The sequence below is a fragment of the Equus przewalskii genome, chromosome 15 (genome assembly GCF_037783145.1).
Source record: "Equus przewalskii isolate Varuska chromosome 15, EquPr2, whole genome shotgun sequence".
Taxonomy (NCBI): domain Eukaryota; kingdom Metazoa; phylum Chordata; class Mammalia; order Perissodactyla; family Equidae; genus Equus; species Equus przewalskii.
Genome location: NC_091845.1, coordinates 6729846 through 6746394, shown reverse-complemented (window position 1 = coordinate 6746394; position 16549 = coordinate 6729846). Strand labels below are relative to the sequence as shown.

General features: G+C 43.5%; 1 protein-coding gene across 4 annotated transcripts in view; it reads right to left on the bottom strand.

Moving 5' to 3' along the window:
* Window positions 1–8746, bottom strand: part of TAMM41 (TAM41 mitochondrial translocator assembly and maintenance homolog) — a 46681-nt gene extending 37935 nt beyond the window's left edge. For 3 of the 4 annotated variants that reach the window (XR_011526866.1, XM_008538116.2, XM_008538117.2), the window contains exons 1-3: window positions 8338–8746; window positions 5581–5763; window positions 2327–2419 (exon numbers count right to left, since the gene is read on the bottom strand). Coding sequence is in view for 2 of the 4 variants with exons in the window: in XM_008538116.2 (XP_008536338.1) it covers window positions 2327–2419; window positions 5581–5763; window positions 8338–8472 (411 nt within the window). In the remaining 2 variants the exon portion in view is untranslated. Of the gene's footprint in view, window positions 1–2326; window positions 2420–2545; window positions 5764–8337 lie in introns of all 4 variants that reach the window. The other variant, XM_070574728.1, reaches the window with a different exon arrangement.
* Between the last annotated feature and the right edge of the window lie 7803 nt (window positions 8747–16549).

Genomic DNA, 16549 nt, shown 5'->3' with positions numbered 1-16549 from the left:
GGGCAGGAGTGGGTGGAAGAGTTAATTCATCTCTTTATTATTTTCTATTTCCTTTTTTTTTTTAACCATATATTATGTTTAACACTTCCAAATGATTTTTTAAGATAGGCTAATTTTCTTGTGCTAGAAGGGATCGTCATTGCTGTAACATTTTCTTAGCTGAGAAACGCAGTTCTGCCTGTACGACTACAGCTGCTACTACTTGTCTTGAATTGTTATTTTTATTTTATCAGGATATATGACATTTAGATGAAATCTGAGGTCATTTTCAGAGCTTACATTCTGAGATTTCATGGCGTTTGAGTTTTCTAAAACCAATTTAAAAAAAATTGAAACATTCCAAGTACATAAAGCAGAGTACAGAGAATAACATAACACTTTCACATTCAATATTCATTTTATCTCAAAATAACTGAGCTGGGCTAGGACAGAGAGAAGGGCAAGACCACTTCCTAAGTGTCTACGAAGTGCCAGGCATTTATTTTAGATCTAGGCATTTCTCAATTGCCTTTTGAGGTCAATGTCATCAGCCTCATCAACAGGTGAGTCGGGAAGATTGAGCCACTGGTTCAGGGTCAGAGCGGGCTTGGTCCGGGACCACACCCTAGATCTGTCTGATTCTAAAATACCTGCGTTCTTGCCAGCATTACCATTCAGCTTCCACGTTTCAACACCTTTGTGAAGTAGGCAGAGCAAGTATTGTTGTCCCCATTCTACAGATAAATTGCCTGAGGCTCAGGAAGAAAAGTTGCCCAAGTTCATCTAAACAGCCAGTAAGTGCAGGAACAAATATGACCCAAGGCTTCTAATCCCATGTTCATTACTCTTCCCATCAAGCTACATATTTTATAAGTTAAAAAGAAAAAAACGGGGAAAAAAATGAGTATTTACAAATTTTCAATTGCATATATTTGCTTGACTATGAGCTTTACTAGTTATCCAGCCTGGAGACGAGACATTCATCGGTATAGATATGAAATTTTTTTAGTAAGCCTATTGTTTATGGACTTTTTAAAAAATGTTTTTACTGAATAAAAACTTACCTATAGGGAAGTGCACAAATGTAATGGGTTACAGCTTGATACACTTAAAAATATGTATATACTCGTGTAAAGCCCAGATCAAGTGTTTCTGGATGTTTTAATGAGCTATACTATTAAATTTAAACCCAGGTGCAAGGCAAGAGAATCTCAATGGTCCATACATATCAATAAAGAGATTTTTATGACACAACCCAGCGAGCCCAAGCTGTATAAGTCTCTAATTTACTGCCAGAACTGACAAAAGCAGCAGCAGAGTCACTCTCTTGGGAGACACTTGAGAACAACCATGTTCCCTTTTGTGGGGCTGAGACCCTCTGACAGCACAGAGAAAATTTTTCCTTGCTGTGAGATTAGTACTGTGACTAGTTCACATCGTTCTTAAACTGTGAAAAGACACCTGCTCAGATAACAGACTATGTGTCTGCAGAAAAGAGGAAACACGGGGGCCAGCCCAGTGCGGCAGTAGTTAAGTGCCCATGTTCCGCTTCTCAGTGGCCTGGGGTTTACCAGTTTGGATCCCGGGGGCAGGCATGGCACTGCTTGGCAAGCCATGCTGTGCGTCCCACATATAAAGTAGAGGAAGATGGGCACGGATGTTAGCTCAGGGCCAATCTTCCTCAAAAAAAAAAAAAAAAAAGAAGAAGAAGAAGAAGAAGAAGAAATGTGGTATTTGTAAATACTTGTCAAAAATTCAAGTCCTCTCCCACTTTTTTCTGTTTTGGTTTGTTTTCTGTTTCTATTAAAGCACAGGGAGAAGCCCCCCCCAAAATGAAGGGAGAAGTTATGAGAGGATCTCACCATCAGCCTGAGGAGGCTAATAAAGGGGATCAGAATCCAGCCCTCTCGGAGTGACCATCTGGTTCCTTCACTTGTTCAACAGGTACTTGCTGAAAGCTTACCAGGCACTGTCCCAGGTGCTGCTGGGACACATCAGAGGACAACAGTGCCCCGTGGCACTTAAATTCTAGAAGAAAAGCTGATCTGGGTCCTGCTGACAGAGGCTCCACAGAGGCACTGGGCACCTCCTCTGCCATCCTCCCCCAGCCTAAATGGACCGACTCTGAGCCCGATCCATTCAGACAACTGAAAATCTTTAGAGAGAGGGCAGGACCAGTAACATCTGAATATTGTTTGGCCGTGATTCTGTAGGAGGTAAATGGAGTCTGAAACTCATTTCTGTCTCCTGGAGTTCCATCTCACTGCAGTCACAAAGATCAAAGTAAGGCCGGGTTTAGAGAGGACAGACATCCCTAAACGTGGCAGCCAACAAAACACTCACTCACCGGCTTCTGGAGTCGTCCAGCAACGTATAAGTTATTCCAGTCGAGGAGATCTTCAATCAGAACACTGGTGCTAATAACCCCATATTTGATAAGCTAAAAAAGAAATGGGCATGAAAAAGAGGAAATATCACATTACTGCTTAGGGAAACACAAAATATAAGGAAATAAATTTCTGACTAGAATAGTACTTTGACTTCTGAAGTCACTCAAAACGCCTACCTTGTAAAAACAGACATCTCCACCAAAACCCTTGGCAGAGGATTAGTTTCCAAGACTGATGTGTCCTCTCAGGTATGCGTGGTGAAGTGACCAATGTTCTAACTTAGGCTCTTGTAACGTTAACAGCAGAATGGCTCTGAGAGGCTATCTAGTACTGGTCCTCGATGGATTGGAAATAAAAAACTTGTCCTTCACCACAGTTTGAGAAGCGATGACACAGTCCATGCTTCTCATTTGAGAAATCAGAAACCTGAGGCTCAGAAAGAATAAATGACATGCCCAAGGTCATGAGTAGCAGAGTCAAAATTAGGTCCCTGGATTTCAGTCTGGGCTTCCAATGTTTGTTTCATCACAAAAGACAAGAAATTTTCTTTAATTAAAAGTTTTCACTGACATCCTTTACAAGATGAATTTCTCTTTCGCTACTATTTGAAACACTGTTATAATTACCAAGCAACGTCCAAAAATAAAACCTCTTTATCAGTGCTAAACACATGGAATTATGGTCAACCTCATTTCAGTAGTAATTTGTACAAACTCTGAAAGCAGTTGTTGCAGTTCACAAAATCCAATTTGCTTCAACAAACACCTTCAGACTCACTCCTGAACTTCAGTATCCAAACAGCCTTCTCAGGCTGCAAATATCTAAGAAGTAGCTAAAGAATTTCAATTAAAAAGTACAGTCCCTTTGGTATATAATTATGCCCAAACATTTGGTTACTGGAGCTTGTAATACGGTTTGAAACTACTAATTAGAGATAGGCTCAGCATAATATTAATTATGGAGAAAGAACAAAGCTACGTGTTTGGCTGACTAAAGCGGATGTGGAAGGCTGTGCTGTTCCAATGCCCTTCTTCACTCCGCTCTGGCCGCAGTATTGCAGAAAGCCCTTCTTGCTGTAGGCACGTAACAACTGGGACATAATGAAAACACCACCAGCCTGGAAGTTGGAGCCTGTCACAAACCAGCTGCGTGACCTTATGAAAGTCACTTCCTCTGTCTAAACCTTGGTTTCCTCATCTGCAGTTGGAATCGGACTGGACTTAACCAGAAAAGTAAATATATGGCCCAAAGGCTATGCAGACATCACCAATCAATCACAGCACTCAATCCTGCCAAGTTCAGATAGGTCTTCAAAATCTTTCTGAAGTCAGTACTCCACCCTCCTGCCCTTCAAAGTGTGGTCCATTGACCTGTAGCATCCGTATCCCCTGGGAGCTTGTAAAAAAAATGCAGAATCTCAGGCTCCATCCCTGAGAGACTGAATCAGAATCTGCATTTCAACAAGATCCTCAGGTGATCCGTCTGCACATCACAGTTTGACTGCTGTAAGCAATCAGCAGCATGAGCAGAATTGGCACAGCTGGCAGAACCGGTGTGTCGTCCCGAGCCCAGCTAATTTCTAGGAGGCGTCTGACTTAGTCCCCCATTGGTCCTCTCAGGCTAGGATTCTGCCTAGTTCTCGAGAGCCCTCTTAGGGATTGGACTCCTTCATCTGAAAGACAGTTTGGCAGGTTCCTGCTGTCAGACAACTCTCTGCTGGCATCTGTGTACTCTACCTGTGCTCCAACAACCCATCATTAAATTCCACCCACCTGCTGGCACCAAGAGGTTCCCACCACTTGGCACCACATGCTCCCAACCACTTGTGATACCCTCTTCACTTCCATCTTCCTCCTGGGAGTGTCTGCCCCTCCGTACAGATAACATTAATCCCCACCCTGATCCTTAATGGGCCTGCCTATTCCTCCCACTGACCAAATCAGTGGTTCTCAAAGTGTGTTTTCCACACCAGCAGCATCAGCATCATTTAGAAGCTTGTTAGAAATGCAAATCCTCATTGCTAAGAGAGTAAATCTTTTTTTTTCTTTGAGCAGAGAACTGATTTTAAAAGATGTTTCCAGCTTTACTGAGGTATATTTGACAATCAAAAATCATATATATTTAAGGCATACAACCTGATGAGCTGATACACATGTACATTGTGAGAGTAAATCTGAAAAGTTCTCATCACAAGAAAAAAAATTTGTAAGTGTGTGTGTTACACATGTTACACGGATGTTAACTAAACATATTGTGATCACCTCATAATAAATACATATATCAAATCACTATGTTGTATTCCTAAAACTAACACAATGTTATATGACAATTATATCTCAATTAACAAATGCACACCCTTAAACCGCACCCCACACCTACTGAATTAGAAACTCTGGGGGCGGGGTCCAGCAATCTGCACATCCAACAGGTACTCCAGGGGATTTTGTTTTTGTTTTTTTTTAAAGATTGGCACCTGTCAGGGCAGGCCGAGTGGTTAAGTTTGCACGCTCCACTTCAGCAGCCCAGGGTTTCGCTGGTTCGGATCCTGGGCGCAGACATGGCACCACTCATCAGGCCGTGTTGAGGTGGCATCCTAAATACCACAAATAGAAGGACCCACAACTAAAAATATGCAACTATGTACTGGGGGCTTTGGGGAGAAAAATGAAACAAAATCTTAAAAAAAAAAAAAGACTGGCACCTGAGCTAACAACAGTTGCCAATCTTCTTTTTTTTTCCCTCCCTGCTTTTTCTTCCCCAAATCCTCCCAGTACATAGTTGTGTATTTTAGTTGTGGGTCCTTCTAGTTGTGGCATGTGGGACGCCACCTCAGCATGGCGTGATGAGCAGTGCCATGTCTGCACCCAGGATCCAAACCAGCGAAACCCTGGGCCGCCAAAGCAGAGCGCAAGAACTTAACCACTTGGCCACGGGGCTGGCCCCAACTCCAGGGGATTTTAATGCACACTAAAATTTGAGAACCACATGGCCAAAGGCAAAAAATAAAGACAGACATGCCTGACCACCTTCTCACACTACAATCACAGTCAAGAGAAGATGAGGACTCCAGCTACTGCTCTGTCCCTGGGTTCAAGACAGCCAGCGGGAGTGTGGACATTTCCTGACTGCCAGAACACACATATTTAGCTGGTATTCTAATAACAAAGGTGAACAGTTGCCCAAGTTAAGACATAGGCTGGAAGTCACCTACCCTCCCATCACATGTGATCAGTGGATTGTAGTAAACTCCAGCACCATAGTTATTCTGGACAGATGTGATAATCTTGGGTCCAAAAACTTTCAGGAAAGAGTAATGGTTCCAATTTTTCTTCAGGTTCTTTGAATGCCATGCAACAGGGTTGTCTACTGTGAACACAAAGTCCAGCATGGCAGCCTGGGAGGTGAAAAAAGAGAATGATTTTAGTTTGGATTCCTAAGAAAGGCACCTAGATAGAGTGGAAAGCTCTAAAATTCTGTGCCATTAGGATTAATAGGAGACCTGGGGTTGTCATCAGACATTTAAGCATGTCTCTGGAACCAATCTGAGCTTTGTTTTCATCAATACAAATAACAGCAATGCTGACAACATGTATTGTTGTTCTGGCGCTCATCAACACTTTATATATTACATATACAGTAACTCACATTATCTTCAAAGCAATCCTGCCAAGTAGGTACTGTTTCTATCCCAATTTTATAGAAAAGGAAACCAAGGCACAGAGTAAGTTCCTTGCCCAAGGACGCATAGCTAGTGAGTAGCAGACAAAAGTAGTCTGGTTCCAAATTCTGGGTGCTGCACCACCATGCTACATGCCTTTCAGCCAAATGTAGCCAAAAGGCTCCACTTGTCTTCCAGATCAAATAACACCCTATGGATAAGGTCTATAAAGTATTCTGTAATGGGAAATAAGTTATTTCAACTCTCACTCATTCACCAACCACTCACTGAGCACCTACAATGAGCTCTGATAGGTCCTGGGACAGAAGTAAGGAGCTCAGGGTCTACTGGGGAGAACAGACAAATTATCACTAAGTTGACTCGACAGTGGAATGCAAAACGTACTAACTTCATTCAGAATGAGGTCAGGAGAACAGGAAAGAGAAATTTTCCTATAAAATTACATTTTCCAAGACTCAGATTTATCAGTCTTGAAGAAGGTGCAAGAGTTAAGCAGGCTTGGGGAAAGTAATAGGAAAAGCCTGAGGAAGGGGAGAGAGCCCTGTTAGAGGAGAACGCTCCTGTGGCTAAGAGAGCGGGGCAAGTTCTGGGAGCTGCACTTAGTTTGATTATGGCTGGAACAGAACCCAGGCAGGGAGTGGCGAGAGATGGGACCAGAGAGGGAGGTGGTTGCCATGCCAAGAAATTCTCCTGCAGAAAAGCTCATTGGAGGGAGGGGGTACTAAGGGTAGGAAAATCACATAGGGTAAGTGTAAGATTCCACGTGAGAAATGAAAAGAAGATGTTAACTAAGGCACTGAGGGTAGGGACTGATCTGAGAGACTAGGCGTGGAATCTCCAAGACTTGCTAACTTGTAGGGAATGAGAGTGAGGGAAAGGGAAAGAAGGACCTCCTCTGGGAGGGAATTCCAGATCTGCTCAAAGGAAAATCTTCATGGAAAAATGAAGAGGCAGCCATAGCATCAGGAAGCTAAGGCCTGCTCTGAGTTTCCCACAGTGTGATCCACAAACCACTGGTGATACTAAACATCTGGGGAGGACATGTTTTAAAAAAATTTCTAACTATGTTAATCTATGTTAGAAAAAATAACTAGTCGATAATTTCTTATATACCTATAATCTATAATTTCTCATATGCTGTCAATTTAAAGACCAGTATTACTTAAATACTCCTAAATGTGGGAAACACGAAATCCAAGCATCAGTATAGATGGCCTCACCAGGAAGTGAGCAGGTGAACTTTAATCGGAAGACAGATTACAGCCAGGTATCCAAATCCAGGAGGTCCTATTGCAATCTGCACATTTTCATTTCCTTAGTTTACCACAGATGACAACAAACTGTTGTCAGGCTGTGCACGAATTCCAGCAAGTAGAAATCCAGTTCAGAACACGGGTTATACACACACACAGTCTCTCTATTCAGACTTTTGCTCCTTTTATGTTAACTCAACAAAAGCTCTAAAGCCTTTCCAGAGAAAGTCAATAACAGCCTCATTTAAGTGGAAAATATTTGCCTTCCACTCTTCTGCCGTGTCTTGAAATTTGTCTCTACTTTGAAAGCAAACTTTTCCCCCCTTTTCAAGAGGGGGAAAAAAAGGTGGAATCACAAAGAAAACTGTACCCTCACAGCCGTTGTGCTCAGCCAACTTTGAAGCGTTACAACACCTAGTCCTAAACATACTTTTGTTAAATGGCCTGAGCATGAATAAATATACTAGTCACCCACTAACTTTTGCTGTTAGTTAACTTCACTGCACCTGCCCAGGTCCTACAACCAGTCGTCAGCTTCCTGAAGTGAGGAGGATCATTCTGTGTTTCCCCCCACAGCTATCCATGTGACTCTCAAGCTTGGCTGCGCATTTAAATGACCTGCAAAGTATTACAAATTCCTGAAGCCCAGCCCTCATCCCCGACCAATTAAATCAGAATCCCAGTAGGTAGAAATTTTTAAAGCTTCCCAGAAAACTCCAATGTTCGGCCACGGCTGAGAACACTGAACTAGCACCTGGCAAGTATTTTTCCTTCCTTTCTTTTTCTTTCCTCTGCAGCAGCTTTTCCCCCCGCATCACTGCATCTAGACCGGAGTGGACTCCTACTTAAACTTCAAAACTCAGCTAACGCTGTCGTTGCACTAGCAACACTTTCGTACGGTGTGTACTTTACTAGTTGATACGTGCAGTGCGCAGAGTGGACAGGCAGCTCTGGGGCTCTGGAGGGATCGAAGGAAACGGGAACTCGTGAGGACACGCCGATGCCCGGCGTGGGGCTGGCCGCGGGCCGGGCTCACCTTCTGGTTTGAACTGGGCCCCGCCTGGCGGTACACCCCGGAGCCGTAGGCGAAAGCCAGACTCAGCTCCTCGGGGAAGTGAGACAGGATCTTGCGCAAGGCCACCCCCGAGCTCTGCAGCGCCTGCAGCGCCATGCGGCCGGGGCTCACGGACCGGGAGCCTCGGCGGAGCAGAGCCGGGCAGAGGACAGCGGGCCAGAGATGCCGCGGCAGGCGGTTACACGTGGGGAGAGAGAAGTCAGGGACCAGCCCCAACGGGAGAAGGCTGGGGCCGGGGGTGGGAACCGGAGGGACCGGCAAGGACTGGGGTCGGTGGGCTCGGGCACAGGCTCCGGGGGGGGGCGGGGCTCGTGCCGGCGGAGCAGCCGGCCACCAGGGGCCACGCCCCTCACACGCACACGCGCTTCCAAGGCGCAAGAGAAGGCGCTCGCCGGCTTGGGAGGCGGCCAGGGCCTTGTGGAGACCCCTGGTGGTCGGAGGAGCGTGCTGCAGGCTGGCTGCCTGGAACCTGGCCCTCTGCAACCGTGATTCGGCAAATGGGTGGGGGAGAGTGTCAGCTGACTGCACCGCTTTGGGGCCTTTAGAGGCTTTTTTTGTTCTCGGGTTAACCCACGTTTTAGTAAATGACAATAAAATCTTGCACGTGTACTGAAGATTTTCTAATGAGGTGAAATTCACATAACATTGCACACTTTATGTACAACAGAGTGGCAATTAGTTCATTCACAATGTTGTGCAGCTATCGTCTCTGTCTACCTCCAAAATTGCAAAGATTTGAAGCTTTAGGAAAACAAATAAAATCAAAATCATTGCCCAGTTTCAGCACCCAGAGCTTATCACTAAGATCTGGTTGTGATTTCTTCCCATTAAAGACCTTTTCAAGTCCTGTGATGGTCGTGAAAATGTTCCATAAATGGTGAAAGCCTGCACAATGTTCTCTGATGTTTGTATTTAATTTTAAGGGTAGGAAAGAGTCTTTGCCCTTTTGTTTTGGGGATTGGTTTCACAAAAGGCGTACTAAATGCAGTTTCTGGAGGAAACTCTTTTTTGCATAGCTGGAGAGCTCCTGGACAGAGGCTCTCAGATACTCTTCCCCGATGTACACTGCCTCTGAAAAATAACAGAAATAGTAATATCTAACATTTGGGTAATGTTGATGCATTTCACATGCATTTTTCATTGAGTCCACCCTACTGCCTCATGGGAGGCGGCGATTGCCTCTATTTACAGATGCAGACGCTATGGTTTAGAGAGAAAAAGCAATGTGCTTAGGATTACATCAACCTGTGGCAAAACTATAGCTAAAACCCAGGTGTGGCTCCCGTCCTACAATTCTCCTCTGTCCTTGAAGGGTATTGAGCAGGACCTGTGGGGCTCAAATGTTAGCCAGGATTGGAGCAGGGAAAGAAGAGGGGAGGAGACCACTTGGAAGCTGTAACCATAGTTTCACGTGAACTAAAGACGCCAGGCCTGGGCTGACAGAGGCAGGGATGCGATTAATTCAACTTGAAACATGATTACTATTTGTATCCAAACTCGGCCTGGCGCTGAGGTGAGTGCTCAGGGTTGGAGATGAATAGAACAGGGCTGCTGCCTTGCAGGAGGTCAGGGTCTGTGAAGGAGACAGACAAGTAAAGTAGAAGGTAACAGGCAGTCATGAAGCTCTGTACATAGCGCCACACAGAACCTCTGGTGGGATGGTGCTAATCAGTTCTGGGTGTGTAGGAAGAGACCAGAGGTGGGTTCTCATCGATGGCATCTGAGTCAGACCTTGAAGGATGAGCAGGAGTTTATCAGGCAGAAGATAGACCGGAGAGATTCTACCAAGGAAGAATTGGTAGGACGCCGTGACAATAATAATAGATGACATTTGTTTATTAATTTACTATTCTCAAGCACTTCTTTTTTTGAAGGATTTTATTTTTCCTTTTTCTCCCCAAAGCCCCCTAGTACATAGTGGTGTATTTTAGTTGTGGGTCCTTCTAGTTGTGGCATGTGGGATGCCGCCTCAGCATGGCCTGATCAGCGGTGCCCTGTCCATGCCCAGGATCCGAACCGCGAAACCCCGGGCCCCTGAAGCAGAGCGCATGAACTTAAACCCTCGGCCCCAGGGCCGCCCCTCCAAGCGCTTTCTATACTTATCCATTTTCATCATTCCAAAGACCCTCTGAAGCAGGTTCTCTAAGATTATCATCATTTTTCATGTGAGGAAACAGAGGCCCTAAAAGGAGAAGCAAGCTTCCCAAAGTTACACAGGAGAGTGGTGAAGTCAGGATTTGAACCCAGGGCCCCCAAACTCCATAGGCCAAGCTCTTTACCACCATGTTTTGGTGACTTCTACAACGGGCAGCTTGTGAGGCAAGAGAAGGGGCTGGGAAATCAGCTGGTTCTTGTCCATGAGCAAAGGTTGAGGAGCAGCAGCAGCAGGCAAAAGGACAATCAAGAGACCAGGACAAGGACAGAGGAGGGAGACGCAGTGCGTCGCAGTGTCTCGATGCGAGCACAGTCATTTTGGTCCATTCTGACTAAACGCATCCTTGCCGAGACTGCCAGAATCTGAAATGCACTCTCTGTGGAATTGCACTGAAACCTTTCACCCAAAGACAGTGAATAAACCTCTACCAGCCGGGTTTCTTTTTCTTTTTCTTTCTTCCCTTGAGGAAATAATTCAACTCTTTGTTTTTTCCCCTCTCTTTGCGAAAGTAATCCATGCTCATAAAAATGTACATTATGAAAATATCTATACCATCCCCCAGAGGGAACCGCTGGTAATCTTTGGTACATATTCCTCCAGATATTTTTCTATGACTACATTAACATTGAAAACACTTTTACATTTTTTTTTACCTTTTTTTTTTTTTTGAGGAAGATCAGCCCTGAGCTAACGTCTGCCAAACTTCCTCTTTTTTTGCTGAGGAAGACTGGCTCTGAGCTAACATCCGTGCCAATCCTCCTCCACCTTGTATGTGGGACACTTGCTACAGCATGGCTTGCCATGTGGTGCCATGTCCGCACCCAGGATCCGATCTGGTGAACCCTGGGCCACCGAAGTGGAATGTGGGAACTTAACTGCTGCACCACTGGGCTGGCCCCTGAAAACATTTTTAAATTGAATCATGTGATAGATACTATTTTGAAATTTGCTTTTTTTCACTTAACATATCAGAGACACCTTTTCATGTCAGAATATATAGATCTCATTCCATTTATTAGCAGCAAACTTTTCTGAAACGTGGATATGCTGTTTAAATATTGTTTAAATATTTTTATCTTGATAGATATAGATTATTTCCATTTTTCATACCTACAAACACTTGCTACGGTGAACATCCTTGTACACAGACCTTTGTGAACATGTGCAAGTATTACTATAAAGCAGATTCCTGGAAGTGGAATTGCTGGGTCAAAGTGCCAGCCCATTGCTAAGCGTCCTCCCAGAAGATTGCAGCAATTCACACTGCCACCAATAGTCTTCAGCCTTTGGTATAAATAAAGACGCTGCAATGTTTCTCCATTTTTCTCCCTTACAGGCTTTCACACCTAATTATCAGTAATTTTCGTTTTCACAAACACTTGCCTTCTGATAACACAAAACCACCAGCTGGAAAGTTCCATCACATTCCTGTGTGCATTTTGCCTTTCCCCAGAAAGAGGCAGACGCAGTGTAGCAGAGAACACATTTGTATTCTTCAGCAGAAATCTCCCTGCTCCCAGCAGCTCATCCGCTCCCTTTTAAATTACCATGGCTTGCTAAGTTAGAAGCTATTAAATAGCCCTAGTGTTCTATATAATCGCTTTAGGGTTCTATTGGAACTCTCATACCAATGGAATAAAAACCTTAGAGAGCCATTTTAGAATATGGATAAATGCCACTTGATTTGAACGAATGTTGGGCCTCATTTTGATGATTTATCCAGCTGTTGGCTTTGTATTCCTTAACAATGATGTTGTCAGGCTAGGTTTCACTAGGAGAATGTTCATCTATTCCTTTTTTTTTTTTTTTAAGATTTTTTATTTTTTCCTTTTTCTCCCCAAAGCCTCCCGGTACATAGTTGTGTATTCTTCGTTGTGGGTTCTTCTAGTTGTGGCATGTGGGACGCTGCCTCAGCGTGGTCTGATGAGCAGTGCCATGTCCGCGCCCAGGGTTCGAACTAACGAAACACTGGGCCGCCTGCAGCGGAGCGCGCGAACTTAACCACTCGGCCATGGGGCCAGCCCCCATCTATTCCACTTTTTAAAAATGGAATCTCTGTGGCCGGCCTGGTGCCATGGTGGTTAAGTTTTCAGGCTCTGCTTTGGCGGCCTGGGGTTTGCGGGTTTGGATCCTGGGTGCAGACCTAGATATGGCTCATCAAGCCATGCTGTGGCAGTGTCCCACATAAAAAGTGGAGGAAGATTGGCACAGATGTTAGCTCAGTGACAATCTTCCTCAGCAAAAAGAGGAAGATTGGCAACAGATGTTAGCTTAGGGCCAATCTTCCTCATACACACACACAAAAGGAATCAGTTTAACTTTTGTGTCTTGGTTTTTCTTCTGATCAGTGTTTAAGTAAAGAACAGAAAATGTCTGGGGGAAAAATGCGAGCTCTGTGGTTCTTATAACTAACCATATGTTCAATTTATCCGCTGATGGAGGTGAAAGAGGGGATCTTGATCTCTGTCTCATCAGAGGAGGGTCACCTGTTGCATCTCTCCATTCTCAGCTGATTGATGTGTCATAGCTGGCTCAGACTGAGAGGATCTTTAATACATTTTTAGTCTCTGATCAGGGGCTCTGTGTTAACACTTGGGTTTGAATGTGGACCCCAGGAGTTACTAGCTGTGTGACCCTGGGCAGGACAACTGAAGTTCTCTGCGCCTTGTTTTCCTCATTTGTAGAATGACCACAATAATAATATATCTGCCTTATAGGATTGTTGGGACGGTAAATGAAATAGTACCCAGAAGAGACAGAGAATGGTGCCTGCCACAGAGTAAGTTCTCAATCGCTGTTTCCCATCTTACCGAATTCTTAAGAGACAAGATACAAGAGGAATTAAGAAGCATAATTATACCAAACACCTTTATGGCATTTGGCATTTAACACAAAGCACTTTTCCACACGTGACTTTACTTAATTCTCAAAAAACATCCTGGGAAATGAGTGGTTATTATTCCAATTTTACAGATTGATAAACTGAAGCACAGAAAAATGAAGTGATTTGCCTGAAGTCACAGGGCCAACTGCAGCCCCTGCCAGTACGGGTTCCAAGTCTAATCCTTTCCCTCTTGTGCCATAAAAATATCACAAAACTGTTTTCCCGAAGGATTCCTTCACTCATTCATTCTCCCACTGAAATTCCTCATCATTTAGTCCCAGCTCAAATATCACCTCTCTCTAATCAGCAGTAATTGTTCTGTCCTCTGTGCCCACAAAACCCTTTTCTTGCAGCTCTCCAGCCTTTGTCAAATATCAGGTGTGTCTATCTAGAACAGTGGTAAAAGGCTCGGGGGCTCTCTGAGGTCGGGGACCACATCTCATGCATCTTTCTACCCTTCAGTGCCTACCCTACCACAGTGCCTGAAACAAAGGTTCTGCAATTGAGAACGTCATAGGCTGGTGACAAAAAATAAACATGCATACAAAGCAAAGCAATCACAGCAAAATACAGACAAGATCTGTACCACAGCTGCGGTCAGACAGCTCTTCGGAGTTTCTGCGAAAGCTTCTTGGCCGGGAATCGGGCTGTGAGGTGACATTTGGGCTAGGTCTTGAAAGATGACCAGGAGTTTACCGGACAAGAAAGAGTAGTGAAAACATTCTAGAGAGAAAGGACAGCCTCTACACAGGGCCTTGCAGTGCTCACTGAGAGGACACTGCTTTCCAGTGGAGTTCTGAAAGATCACAGACTTACAGTGCCAAAGAAACGGACGAATAGCCGTGGCATTTCAGGGAGCAGGGCATGGATCTCATCTGAGAGGCAGTATACACTGTGGTCAAGAATGTGAACTCTGGATCCGGACTGCCTAGTTTGAATCCCGGCTCAGCCATTTGTTGTCTGTGTGTGACCTTGGGCAAGTAGCTCTGTGCCTCAGTTTCCACATGTATAAAATGGGGATAATAATAGTGCTTAAGTCAAAGGGTTGTCACGCCAACTAAACTGGTTAACATACATAAAGTGCTTGGAAAAATACCTGACACGTAGTGAGTACCAGGTATGCATTTGCTATGATTATTATTGTTAATCTACTGTCTCTGACATTCAAGCAAGTGAGCAAGTGCCTACTTTATGTCTTTGGAAAACTTGTCCTGAATTTTGGGATAAACTGAGTGGGCAAAGAACCCAGCCGGAGAAGAAAGAATTAATTAGCATACGCCAAGTCTATCTTTAGCCACCAAAGTCCACACTCTGGGTTTGCGGTAGAGCAGCGAGTACCAAAGTGAGTTTAACTGAATTATTACTATTTGGAGTTATATGGGAAAAACAACCTATTGTCAACTAAGTTTGGGAAATCAGATTAAATAGAGGCAAATAGAATTCTTTCTGTGAAATTTCTCAGGGCATTAATATATTAATATGCATTGGGAATCTCCAAGAGAAAAATAGAACATGTGGCGTTTTCCAGTTTTCCAGACTATATTTCCTTCTCTTCTCCCTACCTCTCCCTCTTTCGCTCCCTCCCCCTCTCTCAATAGCTTTTGGGATTATTGTTCTGTGGCATCAATTTGGGAAACATTGGTGCCAAGCATTCCTCTGCTGTCCCAGAATCATTTCAGTGTCCCAAACCAATCAAGACTAATTCATGTCGACCTCTTTTGCCTGAAGGCACCGAAGGATTTCACAACCTAAGAGAGAAATTGAGGTGCTTCCTGAAACATGAATTATCATTATAATTTGTGACTGTAAAAACCCAAGAATATCTGTGCTTTCGATTCTGAGCATATCTTTGTTCAGACCCCAAACTGACAAAACTCTAAGAAGAATCTTGTTTAGAATGACACTGTCTAAATCTCCAGAGTCTGAACATGTGACCATTTTGCCTGGCATCTTCCTGCTTTGGGCATCATCTGGGCCTCTTCATGGATGAAGGTGATTGAAGAAGAAATCCTACAGCTTCTGCACAAACACCTCTTTGTTGGTACTTCCATGCCTGTAAAACCAAAGCCCTATAAAGAAAGTACTTTTATTATGATGTTATTTTTTCTTTTAATTTTATTTTTAAAATTATCATGACTTTTTGTCTTTTTTGTTAATGTACAGTTCCGTGAATTTTAACACATGTATAGATCCATGTAAATGCCACTACAGTCAGGGTATAGAATACTTCCTTCACCCCCAAAATATCTTTCTGTGTGCTTATTCACCATCTGTCTACCCACTTTGGTAAAATGTCTGTTCAAATCTCTTGCTTATTTTGTTGTTGGGTTGTTTGTTTTCTTGCTGTTCAGTTTTGAGAGTTCTTTATATATTCTGGATATGAGCTGTTTGTCAGACATGTGATTTGTGGACACTTTCTCCTACTCTGTAGCTAATCCTTTCATTCTCTTGATAATGTTTACCACAGAGCAAAATTTTAATTTTCATTGAGTCCAATTTACCAACAGGGGATAAATTTTTCTTTTAAGGATCATGCTTTTGGTGTCATGTTTAAGAATTCTTTGCCTAATCCTAGATCACAAACATTTTTCTCCTATACTTTCTTCTTAAACCTTTATAATTTTAGGCTTTACAATTAGATCTTTGATTCATTTTGGGTTAATTTATGTATAAATTGTGCAGTTTAAGTCAAGGTTCACTTTCTTACATGTGGACGTATAATTTTACCAGGACCAATTGTTGAAAAGATTGTCACTTCTCCATTGAACTGCCTTTGTACTTTTGTGAAAAATGAGTTGGTTATATTCCATATGGGTGTATTTCTGGACTCTCTTTTCTGTTCCATTGATCTACATGTCTGTTCTTCCTCTAGTACCACATTGTCTTGATTAATGGAGATTTATAAATTGGGTAGTCTTAAAATTGGGTAGTGTGATTCCTTCAATCTTATTCTTTTTCAAAATTGTTTTACATTCTAGTTCCTTTGCCTTTCCCTATATTCTCGAATCAGCTTGTCTATAATTGCAAAAACCTCATTGGATTTCCCTTTTACTGGAATTATGTTAGATCTATAGATCAGTACGGGAAGAATTGACCTCTTTGCTATGTTGGGTCTTCTGATCCATGAACATGGT